General features: G+C 46.9%; 4 protein-coding genes across 4 annotated transcripts; 3 read left to right on the top strand and 1 right to left on the bottom strand.

The window, feature by feature from the left end:
• The first annotated feature begins 367 nt into the window (after positions 1-367).
• On the top strand, positions 368-1873 carry FOMMEDRAFT_21325 (uncharacterized protein). Its single transcript, XM_007268043.1, has 4 exons — positions 368-600; positions 668-957; positions 1046-1600; positions 1666-1873. Exons 3-4 carry the CDS (start codon positions 1406-1408, stop codon positions 1711-1713), a joined length of 243 nt encoding a protein of 80 aa, XP_007268105.1. The 5' UTR covers positions 368-600; positions 668-957; positions 1046-1405; the 3' UTR covers positions 1714-1873.
• Positions 1874-2288: 415 nt separating this feature from the next.
• FOMMEDRAFT_21324 (uncharacterized protein) lies at positions 2289-4960 on the top strand. The gene is made up of 23 exons (XM_007268042.1): positions 2289-2313; positions 2382-2506; positions 2566-2604; positions 2657-2667; positions 2728-2792; positions 2848-2902; positions 3039-3096; positions 3180-3189; positions 3262-3279; positions 3344-3369; positions 3459-3484; positions 3548-3582; positions 3640-3664; positions 3726-3737; positions 3800-3815; positions 3870-3909; positions 3958-4058; positions 4117-4163; positions 4217-4229; positions 4281-4308; positions 4361-4418; positions 4477-4565; positions 4639-4960. The coding sequence occupies exons 2-23, from the start codon at positions 2481-2483 to the stop codon at positions 4708-4710; spliced, it is 870 nt and encodes a 289-aa protein (XP_007268104.1). The 5' UTR covers positions 2289-2313; positions 2382-2480; the 3' UTR covers positions 4711-4960.
• A 2203-nt stretch (positions 4961-7163) lies between these two features.
• FOMMEDRAFT_110202 (delta 9-fatty acid desaturase protein) lies at positions 7164-9148 on the bottom strand. The gene is made up of 7 exons (XM_007268041.1): positions 8860-9148; positions 8784-8795; positions 8591-8723; positions 8226-8502; positions 7806-8166; positions 7544-7719; positions 7164-7435 (listed from the first exon to the last, which is right to left on the bottom strand). Exons 1-7 carry the CDS (start codon positions 9134-9136, stop codon positions 7319-7321), a joined length of 1353 nt encoding a protein of 450 aa, XP_007268103.1. The 5' UTR covers positions 9137-9148; the 3' UTR covers positions 7164-7318.
• Positions 9149-10062: 914 nt separating this feature from the next.
• On the top strand, positions 10063-12402 carry FOMMEDRAFT_21321 (cyclopropane fatty acid synthase). The gene is made up of 12 exons (XM_007268040.1): positions 10063-10178; positions 10243-10402; positions 10461-10477; positions 10530-10588; positions 10648-10809; positions 10866-11075; positions 11143-11331; positions 11399-11413; positions 11476-11582; positions 11681-11811; positions 11874-12079; positions 12148-12402. Exons 1-12 carry the CDS (start codon positions 10076-10078, stop codon positions 12175-12177), a joined length of 1389 nt encoding a protein of 462 aa, XP_007268102.1. The 5' UTR covers positions 10063-10075; the 3' UTR covers positions 12178-12402.
• Positions 12403-12699: the final 297 nt, after the last annotated feature.

Raw genomic sequence — 12699 nt, 5'->3', positions numbered from 1 at the left:
TCCAGAAAGTTAATCCATCCATGTAATAATTCAAAAAAACTAAAATCTGACGTATTTAGATTTATTAACATCCCGACAACCGCTGTCAAATATTGTGTGGAAGGAGTTACAGCATGTTGTAGGTCTTCCACAACTCTGTCATAATCCGAGTACAAAATACAAATGAGTCTGCCCAGTTGACCTCAGCGCAGCGGCCCGCGGCAGTTATGTCCTTCTCATTGGCATATGAACGATTGTGTAAAGCAATTCAAACTGGGTCATGAAAATTCACCACATTTCCTAGGTCTAAGCCTTACCATGAGGGTTGAGCTCCAAGTTCCTAACAAAACATGGCATTCCAAGCGCCCCCCTCCTGGAGCCAAGTTTTGTCGCATGTATGTGGTAAATTTGTTTGTCAAGATGAGGGTACGACGAAATCTGCATGCGGAACTGGAGTTGACTCCGATGCGAGTGTAGGGCAATCCCTCCTAGTCTGCATCGCAGGAGATACCGGTGAACACTAGTCTATCCCGTAAAGCTTGATAAAAGTACTTCGCGGCCAAGTATGACGTCGTCATACTTGCATTCCAATATCCAATATAAGATTGAGAAACGAGGGTCCTGGAGTTTGGCATTCAGTTCTTCTGTCTTCAGTCCGTCGGACAGATCGAAGGTAGAAAGATCTCACTGTTTTAGAAGTAGTTGTTGCGGATGACGACATACAGGGCGCTGAATGTCGATTACATCCTGCTTCAACTTCGGTCATTAGTCTAACCGCGGCACTCAGCGCGATGTTGATAAGCATTCTACTCCACGGGGTTGTCCATTTGAAAAGGAGGAGTAAGCGTCTTCAAATGCTGTAAACGACGGTCCGATCGGTTGCTATCTAAAATTAAACACAGACAGTCACTTCAAACGGATCCCGCATCGTGCGCCGACGGTTAAAAGTGTCATAACTACAGCCTCCTGGCTGAGGGTCTATTGATGGAGCAGTATTCAGCGCCCGCTGTTGAGAAAATCTTACGGCGGAGACCCGCTCATGCCCGGAGATGTAAAGACCACGGACCTATCAATACCGTGTCATAGAAGTCGGATCAAGACATCAAGAGAAACGAGGAATTATTGACTAGATTTTTTGTAGAGTTCCTGAACCTGTATTGGAAGGGATCGCCAAATAGAATTTTAGCATTTAAGCTGCGAACAAAATTCAACGATCGGCATCCTATATCGTTTCATTTAACAGCTTAACTGGAGCAGAAAGAATGATACTACTCATCAACGCCACTAGTGAAAGACAGGCTTGCCTCTAAATTCCTCGGTGTTTCAGGAAGACGACAGTGATCTATGACGCAATTCACTCTTCTCTACCAAATTCTCGTCAAAAGCGAAATCGGTGTTAGGAAGGCGAGCCTCCGTCAATACAAAAATGCATGAGGTGCAAGCCCTAGAGATACCCAAAGTTGAGGTTGTACAACGGGTCAACAGACGTTTTGTTGTGCAGCACCCCTTTCTCTGGCGTTCCGCGTTGTCGGGGTCTTCAGTTGCCACTGCTCGAACAGATCCATTGATCCAGGACAACCCGGGAAGTGCGGTACATTTGAATGAGCGTCAGGGAGTGGTTCTGAACATGACGGTGCCCAGTTCAGTAAGGTAATACATTGTATGGATGACTCGGAAACGGCGGACGCTGTATGTGCCTTCATTAACATCCTGCTTCGATTCCTTGCAGCCTGAATTTATCATCGAGAGGTCCACCTTGATCTTCAAGGCTTCTTATCCAGATAGTGGCTCAAACGACAGTTATTTGAAGCCGATGATCTAGATCAACCCGGAACGGACGTCACAGTGTGGAAAGACAGGAGGTGGTTGTTGTCAAGTTCATAGTGCCTGTGTCAACGGGACTTTTCCTTCGTCGATCCGCCATTTGCGTATTTGTGTAGTGATACTGAAAGCAAAAACACGCGTTAGTCCTGCAGTATCCTTGAAGCGCCATAGCATCCACTTCACGATGAGTCAAATGAGTTGACGTTGATCAAGAATTACTGCAGCCAGTGCAGACATCGAGCCTCGAGCTGTTTGGGGCTGTCCATTACGTAAATCATTCAATTCAATTCCTCTGCTCTCACTGGTTCCGCCGTTGGTTACTTTAGTTTCGTCATTGCAACTTGGGTAGCCTCAACAAACGAGGATATTGTTCCTGCAAAGCCGTTTTAAGCATTTACACTGGGCGAACCTGCACAAGTTTGCAGCACAACGCTATTCATCAAAGCTTGCCCAAAGACACAGAACCTCGTTGTCTTGGAAGTTAGCGAGGCTCCACCCTGCACTAGTGCAGTAAGTCTCAACTTCCTTTTTTCTCTCATAGAAACTGACGTCTTCGCGCGACACGTTCGCCTTAATAGTAAGCGATGTATTACAAAGGCTTTGGTTTTAGGAGTAGGCAACTTTCCTTGTAACCAATCCATATCGATCTCTGTGAGCAGGTGCTGGAATTGTTCAAGATGGATCCAGCCAATCTCGACACTACGTAAGTAGTGGGTACAAATTTGGCTCTTGACAGGTGCTTAAGTGGTGAAATTTTTGAAGAATGGGTGCAATGTACATAGGTGTAACTTGTGCGGGAATGTACGTTGGTCTTCCTCACTATTATGATCTCGACTCATAAACGTATTCATAGACTTTACGGAGGTGACAATTCAACCCGATATCAGCGTGTTAACCAGATCATTTCATCTGGTCTGTCAATAGTGTCTTGCGTCCAAATGTGGCTTTACTACGCTAATTACGATGACGTATGGCTCCTGAAATCGTTGGCGAGTGAAGTTCCTAATTTATTCTTCGTGCTGACTCCTTACCGAATTGTTCTAGGTAGCGGCTGTATTTTTGTGCGACTCTATGAACCAGGCTTTCATAATCCATATGCGTTAGTCTTCCGTTCAATTGCCAAGCTTCCTGGCGCTTCTCACGTCCCATTTGTGTAACCGTATATTCTCGATATGTCTTCGCGCATTCCTGCCGTGCTACTCCCGGTTCACATGCTTGATTGCCGTCATTCGCAGTATACAAGTACCTTGTGATGAACTTCGAGAATCCTTTGGAACTTGGCAGCCTCGTCTGGTGCGCAGATCATTATTTGAAAAGCCTCCAACTTCTTGGATTCTGACGGGCCGCCCATTTCATTTCACGATGTCGGCTTGCAGGAGCCTCATCGTAAGTGACGATGTCTTCACCAAAGACAGACGACGAAAATCCGTTCTAATACCTTGCTTGCAAACCCCCCAGATCGAAGTGCTGTTCAATGTGAGTGTCCAAGGTCCTCGTTTTCATGATGAACGCTGATGGTAGATGCTGCAAATAATTACAGAGCCTTGTGGGTCTTCTCGTGCAAAGGTACAGTCAAAGCTGTCATTCAATCTCTCTGCTTCGAACCTCAAAACGTTTGCGGAACGCTGATCGTCACTTAATTCCGCCAACGAAAGCTTCTTCACATATCGCATCTACCGACGTGAGCCAATTGCTGCCCCTTAATGGCAAAGACGAATACTCATGCTATAGCGGCTTAATCTAGTAAGCGGGAAGAACGTGTATTTAACGTGTCTAGTGGTGAGGACTGTCCAGACTTACGGCTAATCGAGTGACTTATGCGCAAAAAAAATTTAGGCTGCACTAGTTCTAGCGGAATTTGGTATTGTTTTACCGGTTGCTTGCAGGAAGACTGAACCTCTAATATACTTTTCATCCCATAGGGCTTTCACTTGGTAAGACAACTGCTACCTGTATTCTGCCGAATTCCATTACTCATGGTGGAGCACCAACCCAGCCTTCACGGTCGAAGGGTTTGTACCGATTGGTTGATATGCAAAGTTCTATAGCTAATATAGCTTGTGAAGGATGAAAATGTCCACATTCACAGAACTGCTGTCCTTGAGGGTGAGAACTCACTTCTGACGTAATTGTTCGGACTTCACTGGCCCTTAGAATCTGTCCAGGTCCGTCAACGCATTAGCTGCCGTTGGGAACGTATCAATCGCAATATCAATGGTGGTTTTGCTCCGTAACACCAAGACGGGGCTCCGCAGGTGCGCGCGAATTTGATTGGGCCTGGGAATGCTGATCATCACCTCTATGGTTGTGCAGACCAGATAGTATCGTTAATAGGCTTATCATCTTCTCTCTGAACACAGGTATGTAGTAGCAGATTATCTGAAGATGGAATTCACAAATTTACTTTTCCTAGGGATACTCACGAGGTGGGCTTGCTTTTCTGTTTTTACTTGTTTTACACTTATTCCGACTTCTAGTCTATGTGCAATATTTTCATTGATTACGGTCATTGTGCTTCGCTTGGTTCTAAGCGGGAAGAGAACTCATTCTCATTTAGATTTCGGCGTTTCCTGGCACTCTCATTTATTCGGCGTTTTTCTTCGTTCTGGGTCGCGGTACGATCTATACCAGAATTATACCCGCGACGATGGGCTAACGCGACCTTAATTGAAGTCTATGCAAACTCTTTTATGGTCGCCCTCAATGTTCGTCGTCGACTACAAAAGGCAGACGTTGAAGAAGCTTATCCTATAGATTCTACGGTGCGTTGTCTATGAATGAATTGCACGAGGAGCGTCGTGCTAATATGAGCGATGTTCTCGTTTAATACTCTAGCATCTGACCTACATTTTTGATCATAGTACAAAACACGATTGTACGTCGGAGATCATCTCGCGTCACCAATGAGGTCTGGCTCTCGACGTTCCGGTAGAACTCAATACTGAGCATTGTTTGATTGCAAATGGTGCCCAAAGGGACGCTTCAGTACAAGATACGTATGTGACGACGACAATGATCCGCGAACCATTTGCCACGGTATTTTTACTCCAATAGACTTCTTGAGGGTACTGGTGTATTTGTATTATTACGTACGTAAGCCCTTGTGGGTCTGACAGTTTGTAAAATAACCCTTGAGAGAATATGCCTCACTGTCTTTTCAGCCCTGCAACTGCTGTCATCCTCAAGGCTCTTCGCTGAGGCCCTGCAAATGTCACCGATTACTTGTGGACATTTTCCCTGGGCCATAATAGGATGATTTCGGTCCTTTGACGCTCGGATTAATCTGGACGCGATCATCGTTGAGCAGATCCAGTCAAGTCGACAACGATAAGCCCCGGTAGATGGCTCAATTAACAAATCGACATGCGCTCTTCATGTCTCAAACTGGAAACATGCCCTTATGGTGGGCAGTCACTGTAAGCCGTTGGCATCCTCTGTCCATTGTCAATGCTATGTAAGTCATGAATGAACGTGAGAGGGCCCTCGAATATTCTTAATACTAGTTCCGGCGCTTCCTCATTTCGGGTATAGTGACCAGAACGGGAGTGCTAATGTACAGGGTCCCTAGCTGGCTGGAAAGTATCGGAAAGTGGATATGGACACAAGTTTGCACTCAGGGCTGAGCTTCAAGTCATAAGAAGCTTACCCGAATCGAAGTCGGACGAATCGGACTTCACGACTTACCGTATGGTATCTTCAGTTTATCAGCTGCATTGTCTTTTGTCCAATCAACACGCAGTTGCGCTTACAGACGAAAGTTTACTGTGCTTTTCCATTACTCTATAGTCAAGGATGACCGTGAGATGCCGACTAAATGTAAGGATTCCAAAAGAACAGGACCTTTTGCCTGGTCGACGCCGTAAGTTTCCAGCACGTAGGCCCACTATGTCAACTCGGATACGATAAGGCAATGGTTCTGTAGTTTACTCGTTATGCTTTTGGAAATAGGTTCAAGTTATGGAAGCACAGTTCGCTTGAAGACTATATAGTACGACAAACTTTAACGTTCTTTCACTCTACCTGCAGTGTGCGACGAAATGTACCTCCCTTTATTTCTTCTGACCTTCGCACATGCGCTTCCCGGTACTACCTCCGCTGAGCAACTTCGAAACCGCACTCTGAGCTGCCGCTTGGTCGATTATAACTATTCATGTAAAACTGCCCAGGGACATCTAAGAGTCGTTCTTCCTTTTTTTATCGTGGAAACCGGACAATTGAGCAAGTGACTGCTTCGAACTCAAGAAGCATGCGAATAGCACTAACTATATATGAGTGGATCATATGCCTCTCTCTTTTGCTTTCTTTGCTAAAAGCGCTAGGCTAGGTTTGTTCTGGATGTCGATCGTCGGATGTATGTAGCACAGCGTGTTGATCTACCGGACCACTAATTACTGACAAGTTAATTAGCAAGGTTCCAGAGGCAGACCCTTTGGCCCTGAGGATAGATTATGTTGCAGATCTACACTGTACAACCTGCTGAATACTGACGCACAACAGGGGATCTGTCGCATTGACTGATCTGCGCCGTGCGCTCCGCCCGGATTCAGTAACAGGAATAAGTTGATGGTGGGAGAGAACGCCTCAATTTACACGCGAGTGCGTGAGAAATCAGATGGGCAATGCCACAAGAGAGCAACAAACGGCAGTACGTACTCACCGAGCGAGACAGGAGCGTGAGGATGGGGCCTTAGGAGCACATGTAGGTTCATGTACCGGTGTAGACTGTTGGTGTAGACCCCGTCCTCGGCTGTTCTTGACGAGAGTTCCAGAATGCGTGTGCGTCGTGTCCATCAATTAGACGTTGGTTCTAGCATTGAGGAATGCCCGGGCTGAGACGATAGCGCAATCGATATTTCCAAGCTCTTCGGCCCATGTACGTAGGTCATGGCAGAAGCAATACTCCGCAGAAGTTGATACGGGGATGTCCACCCACCCCCGACCGACAGGGCAGTTAATGACATAAGAATGCCAGGGGGACGAAGCTAAGAAAATCCCGATATCCTGGTTCTCGCTACGCTGCTTGAAGGTACCAGTAGTTGGGTGTCGAATTACACATTACACAAGGCGTGCTAGCATGCTGGTTGTCGCGTTTGCCGACTGGCAAGTGAAAGGGTTCGACTTCCTTCAATCTGCTCCGCCTTCTTCTCTGATTAAGAAGTAATAAAACTAGCTCCGCTCGAACCTTCAACTCGTTGTCTTTGACGTGTCGCGACGGTACTTCGGTCTTCGAGCCAAGATGAATGAATAAATTGCATAATTTGTACAGATAAGTCAGGCGGTCAAGTATCCTTCTGGAACATTGAATCTAAAATTAATCAAGTCTGCCTTCATATGCTGGAGGGCGGGACGGAGAGGTTTATGAATACACTAAGTACAAGAGGAAGGCGGGTAGAGTAGAAGAGCAGAATAGAGAGGAGAATGAGAGAAGTCTACAGGTCGTTGCCCCATGAAGAATCCTCAAGGACTGCCAGGGCAACAGCAAATCCAAACTGCCTATCGTGAACACAAGTGGCGTTTAGCGTGTCGGCACCTTTGATTCGGCGATATACAGTTTCTCTCCGGGTGCAATCGACTTCTGGTCAACCTGTTCAAGACCACCATGCAACACTCCCACACGCATAGTTGAAAGAAGCTAGAGGAAGAAAGATAATCAGTACTTAAGCTACTTCGCAATAGAGCGCCACCACGAGTACGAGAAGCTCGGTTAAAATTAAAGAACGGCGGAGAAGCTTGCACGCACGTTGTGAGCAGCATGAGAGTGTTCATACACTCCTCCGAAGAAGGATGGCGTGGCATCGGTTCCTAGAGCCTTTTCGAGGAGCTCACGTCCACCTGGATGCCGGTCGATGAATCCTGAAACATCATGGATGAATCCGGCCACGAGGACGAGAGGCCGCGTTCGCGACTCTTCCTTGACTGATAGGCGTTCAACAGAAGCACAGGAAGAGAAGTCGAAGTGTCAGAAATAATGAGTTTAATCTTTCGCCGTTCATTTTACTTACATGTTTCCCAGCTGATTACTGGCAGGTCGTCGGATTTGGTCGGCCAAACGATCAAGTCCTGTTCGTCTTTGAGTTTCTTCAAAGTCATTGCCAATTGACCTTTGCGAATCTCGTTCTCGGGGAATCTTTGCAAGTGTGTTGCCAGCCCGAACCGCTCACATAGCGCAATAAACCATTTTGTTGGGTCGAATTGATACCATTGAACGGCATTACGGTAGTCCATGGGAAACTGATGATGGAAGTTGTGGTATCCTTCACCCAAAGTAAGTATGGCCGTTATGATATGATCTCTTGGAGTATGCTTGTCGTCATAAGATGTCTCCCCCAGCCAATGAGCGATTGAATTGACACAAAAAGTAGACTGCCAGAAAGACGAGTCAATAACGTCTCAATGAAGTGATAAGCCGCGAAAAGCCGCACATGGTGTGCTATTGTGATGCGAAGGAAACCTGCATAGAAATAACCTCCGCGCCAATCACCCCAAAAGTATCCCGGAATGAACCAGGGGATTAGGACGCCAGTAACGAGGGCAATGAGGAAGTAATGCTTGCGCTGCCACATTATAACTTTATTCTGCGATAAATCGCGAACATCAGCTTTTCCGGGAGTTATCCGGGGCTTAATGAGCATCCATCCAATATGAGACCATAAAAGTCCCTTTCGAGCACTGTACGGGTCTAGATCGGTGTCTGTGTACCTATATAATATATTCGAATTATTCCACGCCAGCATGAGAATCAATCGATGATCAAATAAGATTGGTGGCGTTAAAAAGAACTACCTACCGATGATGAGACCTATGGCCACGAGCCCACCATCTAATGGATCCTTGTACAGAGCTCGCGCCCGCGAGCGCTAGAAAATATTGAAGAGGAAGGGAAGCCTTGTATGATCGGTGTGACCACAGTCGGTGATAGCCTTAACGTCGGCGACGTCAGCTGAGAATCTCGTGAGGCTAAAGCGAAATAGAGTTCGCACCGGCAGTGATTCCTGTGTAGTCAAATCATAGGATGATCAACACGGTTACGAAGGTAATTAAGACTTCTTGACTCACCTATCATGTTCAAGACGTACATAAACACACAAAACGCAACGGTTGGTGCGCGGAATTCGGTAGTATACAAGCCATAGATGGAGAGAAGAGGTGTAATCGTAACTACGCCAAGATTGAACCAGCGAATCTCGGATACGAAGTTTTTGAATGTGATAGGAGGCCGAGATGCGGTGACATGGATAGAGTGCGTAGAAGATTTTGACTGAGTTTGCGAAGAGGTCGATGTGCCGACCTGGCTGGTCAGTGTTCGGACACGAACAGTTGTCGTGGTCGACATGGTGCACTTGTTGTACAAGGGCACAGACAGAACTCACGCGCTGCAGGACACTCCGTTACAGATATTGAGCTAGAACGACATGCGATGGCCATTTTTAAAGGTTCAGAGACGGTGGACGCCGTGTTTACAAAAACCAGATAATCCGGCAAAAAGACTCGCACTCGGTAGAGACTCGTTGAGGACCCCGGAACTGCAAACCCAGAATGTTGTCTCGCAGAGGTATATTTACAATAATTAATTCACAAGACCCAACTTTGCCTTATCGGGACTAGTACCGAAAAGGGTACATTAGCAAAGCTCGACTGTCACGCCGAAACTCTGAATAGGCTGATGCACTCACACTCAAAGCCCGTTCTAAGTGCCACTCCGTGCGTAGCTGTGGTTCTCACACTTGCTCTCTTTCTGTGCTCGTTGCTACTCGGACGCTGTCCTCGGAACTCCAACCAGGAGATTCTCATGCCGCCGCCGCCGCTCCTTTTTTTCCCATTTTTTTTAAATTTCGCTTAGGCGTCATGCGAGGCTAGGTATGTCCTGAAACTCGGTCCTCCTGCCGCCGTTTGTCGCGTGTTCATGTCCATGTACGGAAGTCACCTCGCCTCTCTTCACGGGTCTACTTCTCTTCTAGATTGTTTGGATCTCTAGCATGGAGCAATCTTAGCCGTCGTCCCTTGAAACAAACTCCGAGTCCTTTTGTGCTTCCTCCGATCCCTTCTCCTCTTCTCCTCGTAGGTGCATTTCCAATGCCAACACAAGAGCATATTTACTTCTACTGCCGGCGCATTCCTCCGTGGGTGGACCCACATACCTTCTTGCCTATATAGCTAGCATGGTTCTCCTCAACTTTTCCTCCCAGTCCCAGTCCCAGTCTCAGCCTGACTTCGACACCTCTCCCCCCATTCAACGGCCCATACCTCCCGCTGTCAGTCATCACTGTTCATCATGGGTGCTGTTGCCTCTTCGTCCATTGGCATTGTGTCTCCTCCGTCTGTCCCCTCCCTGTCCGTCTCGCTCCCGACACCTCGTGAATGGCTGACATCCTTCGGTATGGGTCATCTACACTACATGATTCTTCCACTCATGCTGATGATCGTCTGGCATGTGCATAGCCCGTTCTTCGCTCCTCTCCGTCCTTGAGTCTGCTGTCTGCATTGGGCACCTTACCATCGTCGACAAGGGCAACGTATATGAGTTCGGGCAGCCCATTAAAGCGGGCAACGATGTCCAACTCACGGTCGTCAATGACGCCTTTTGGAGCCGTGTTCTAATGTATGTACAAGGTGTCTCATGCATACAGTATTTCTCATTTGCTCTTCGATCCGTGTAGTTCTGGCGATTTGGGCTGTAAGTCTAGTGGATTGTTTTATATCTGATAATGCCTTACACATTCTTACAGTCAGTGAGGCGTACATGATCGGTGACGTGCAAGTGACCGACTTGAAGGCCGTGTTCGACGTGAGTTTAAGCGCAATTGTATTGAAAGTTTAATAAACTCGCTAAAATCTCGCTAATAGCTTTGGCTCGACAATCAAGTCGGGATGTCCAACCTGTCATCAGCCATAAACAGAATAGTCTCGGCGATCAGCGGGCTTTCAAACGCATTCACTGGCCAGACAAAGTCGAAGGCGCGCCTCAATGCCATCGCAAGCTACGATCAGTCAAACGAGCTCTTCAAGGTAAGCATTTTTTTCGTGTTAATGTGTCGTAAGGAATTAACTTGTTCATATCACAGGCGTTCCTGAGTAAAGAAATGATGTACTCAACCGCACTTTGGAGTGATGCTGAAGGTGGCGTTCGGGGCGATCTTGACATTGGTCCCCAACCTGGCGACTTGGAAGCTGCCCAGCTCCGTAAGCTTCATCACGTCCTCCGCAAGGCACGCGTGAAGCCTGGACATCGCGTCCTGGAATTCGGCTCTGGCTGGGGTGGTCTTGCAATTGAGGTCAGTTGCGCGAAGCCTGCTTTGATCGGCTGCAATCAATGAGCTCATACATTTTCATCCTATTCAGGCTGCACGTTCATTTGGCTGCGAAGTCGATACGCTCACGCTCTCGAAAGAACAGAAGGGCCTTGCGGAAGAACGCATTAGGGCAGCCGGCCTGGAAGACCGCATTCGCGTTCATCTTATGGACTATCGCGAACTTCCGCCTGAGTTTGAAAAAGCCTTCGATGCTTTCATCAGTATTGAAATGGTCGAGGTTAGTACCTTTTCATCCAGCTTCTTTTACTGACCTTTCTGACTATCTCGTGCTTCGTATCTTCCAGCATGTTGGCGCTAAAGTACGCAAAAAACTCCCTCGGCTTGCAAGACTTTGTTCACTGATAGTAATTGCAAATTTCAGTATTATAACACTTACTTCTCCCTGATTGACTGGGCACTCAAATCCGAAAATGCCACGGCTGTAGTCACTTCATCAACTTTCCCCGAGTGCCGATTTTCTAGCTATCAGTAAGTGTCAATTCTGCCATCAACACCCGGATCCCGCCGTTCAGCTCCGAGTGTACTAAAAAGGGTGTGATACTGATGACAATCTTTTCTTTCTTCAGGGCAGAGGACTTTATGCGGAAGTACATGTGGCCAAACTCATGCCTGCCAAGTGCAACGTCATTGATCCAAGCAGCGCATTCTGCATCTCAAGGGAGGTTCACAGTTGAGGGTGTAGAAAATCATGCGGCTCGTGAGTGTCCGGCATTCACCGTCAGGAGTCGGCCATCGAACTGACCGGTGTTCTAATTTCAGACTATCCTCGCACATTGCGCGAATGGGGACGCCGTTTGGAGAAGAACCTGACGCAGGAGATGATCGCAAAGGACTTCCCTGCTCTGAAAAACAACCGAGCGGAGTTCGAAGCCTTCAAGCGCAAGTGGCAATATCTCTATGCCTATGCTGGTGCTGGCTTCGCGAAGGGATACATCACCTGCCACATGCTAACCTTTATCCGACAAGTAAGTGCCGTTGGTATTGAACTCACTCCTCTGTGCCTCTTATTCATTGTGACGTTCCTTCTCTACAGAATGATGCTCCGGAAGTTCCGTGCTATTAGATGACGAGTCATCACGTATTTTAACGAGAGACGATAGAGTCAAAAATGTCCTGGGGAAGTTGTATCTTATTGTTCATGATTATGTATTGTATACGATCGCATGTAGATAGACCTTTTACTTTCACTCAGTCCCATCTTTCAATTCATTGTACTTCGGAACTCATGTATCTTTCTGGCTTACCTGCTGGAAATTTATGTTATGCCATGTGAATGCGAATCTTACCAATTCAAAGGCAAATCTGATTTCATCTTAGAGTCATGAGAACAGATAGAATGATTCACGCAATTGTCGAACGTGGGCTTCGGAAGAGCTCGTCGTTCTTAACTAAGACCGACGACCACTACAAATTTCGCTTCTGGCCGAACACATCATGCCCCGAGATAGTGCCGCAGCTCATCATGCGATGAGAAATTTGCTGTTCGCTTGATCGCAGAAGGTTTACTGATTGAAATACAAATGACTGTTTATCATGATATTGCGATACCCCTCTTTCTAAATCGATATTTTATGTGAATTTTATT

This window comes from Fomitiporia mediterranea (assembly GCF_000271605.1).
Source record: "Fomitiporia mediterranea MF3/22 unplaced genomic scaffold FOMMEscaffold_8, whole genome shotgun sequence".
NCBI classification, from domain to species: domain Eukaryota; kingdom Fungi; phylum Basidiomycota; class Agaricomycetes; order Hymenochaetales; family Hymenochaetaceae; genus Fomitiporia; species Fomitiporia mediterranea.
Note: the sequence above shows the minus strand (reverse complement) of the source record. Positions and strands in the feature narration are given on the sequence as shown.

What these genes read in the sequence shown, in the direction of transcription:
- FOMMEDRAFT_21325 (XM_007268043.1), top strand. Translation starts at nt 1,406, where the DNA reads ATGCATGAGGTGCAAGCCCTAGAGATACCCAAAGTTGAGGTTGTACAA. An exon ending in ATGAGCGTCAGGGAGTGGTT is followed by an intron (nt 1,601 to 1,665) that starts CTGAACATGACG and finishes GAAACGGCGGAC; the next exon opens with GCTGTATGTGCCTTCATTAA.
- FOMMEDRAFT_21321 (XM_007268040.1), top strand. Translation starts at nt 10,076, where the DNA reads ATGGGTGCTGTTGCCTCTTCGTCCATTGGCATTGTGTCTCCTCCGTCT. An exon ending in TGTAGAAAATCATGCGGCTC is followed by an intron (nt 11,812 to 11,873) that starts GTGAGTGTCCGG and finishes TTCTAATTTCAG; the next exon opens with ACTATCCTCGCACATTGCGC. An exon ending in TGCTAACCTTTATCCGACAA is followed by an intron (nt 12,080 to 12,147) that starts GTAAGTGCCGTT and finishes CCTTCTCTACAG; the next exon opens with AATGATGCTCCGGAAGTTCC.
- FOMMEDRAFT_110202 (XM_007268041.1), bottom strand. Translation starts at nt 9,136, where the DNA reads ATGTCGACCACGACAACTGTTCGTGTCCGAACACTGACCAGCCAGGTC. An exon ending in GGCCATAGGTCTCATCATCG is followed by an intron (nt 8,503 to 8,590) that starts GTAGGTAGTTCT and finishes TATATTATATAG; the next exon opens with GTACACAGACACCGATCTAG. An exon ending in AGTAATCAGCTGGGAAACAT is followed by an intron (nt 7,720 to 7,805) that starts GTAAGTAAAATG and finishes AACGCCTATCAG; the next exon opens with TCAAGGAAGAGTCGCGAACG.
- FOMMEDRAFT_21324 (XM_007268042.1), top strand. Translation starts at nt 2,481, where the DNA reads ATGGATCCAGCCAATCTCGACACTAC. An exon ending in CACATATCGCATCTACCGAC is followed by an intron (nt 3,485 to 3,547) that starts GTGAGCCAATTG and finishes GGCTTAATCTAG; the next exon opens with TAAGCGGGAAGAACGTGTAT. An exon ending in CAATATTTTCATTGATTACG is followed by an intron (nt 4,309 to 4,360) that starts GTCATTGTGCTT and finishes ATTCTCATTTAG; the next exon opens with ATTTCGGCGTTTCCTGGCAC.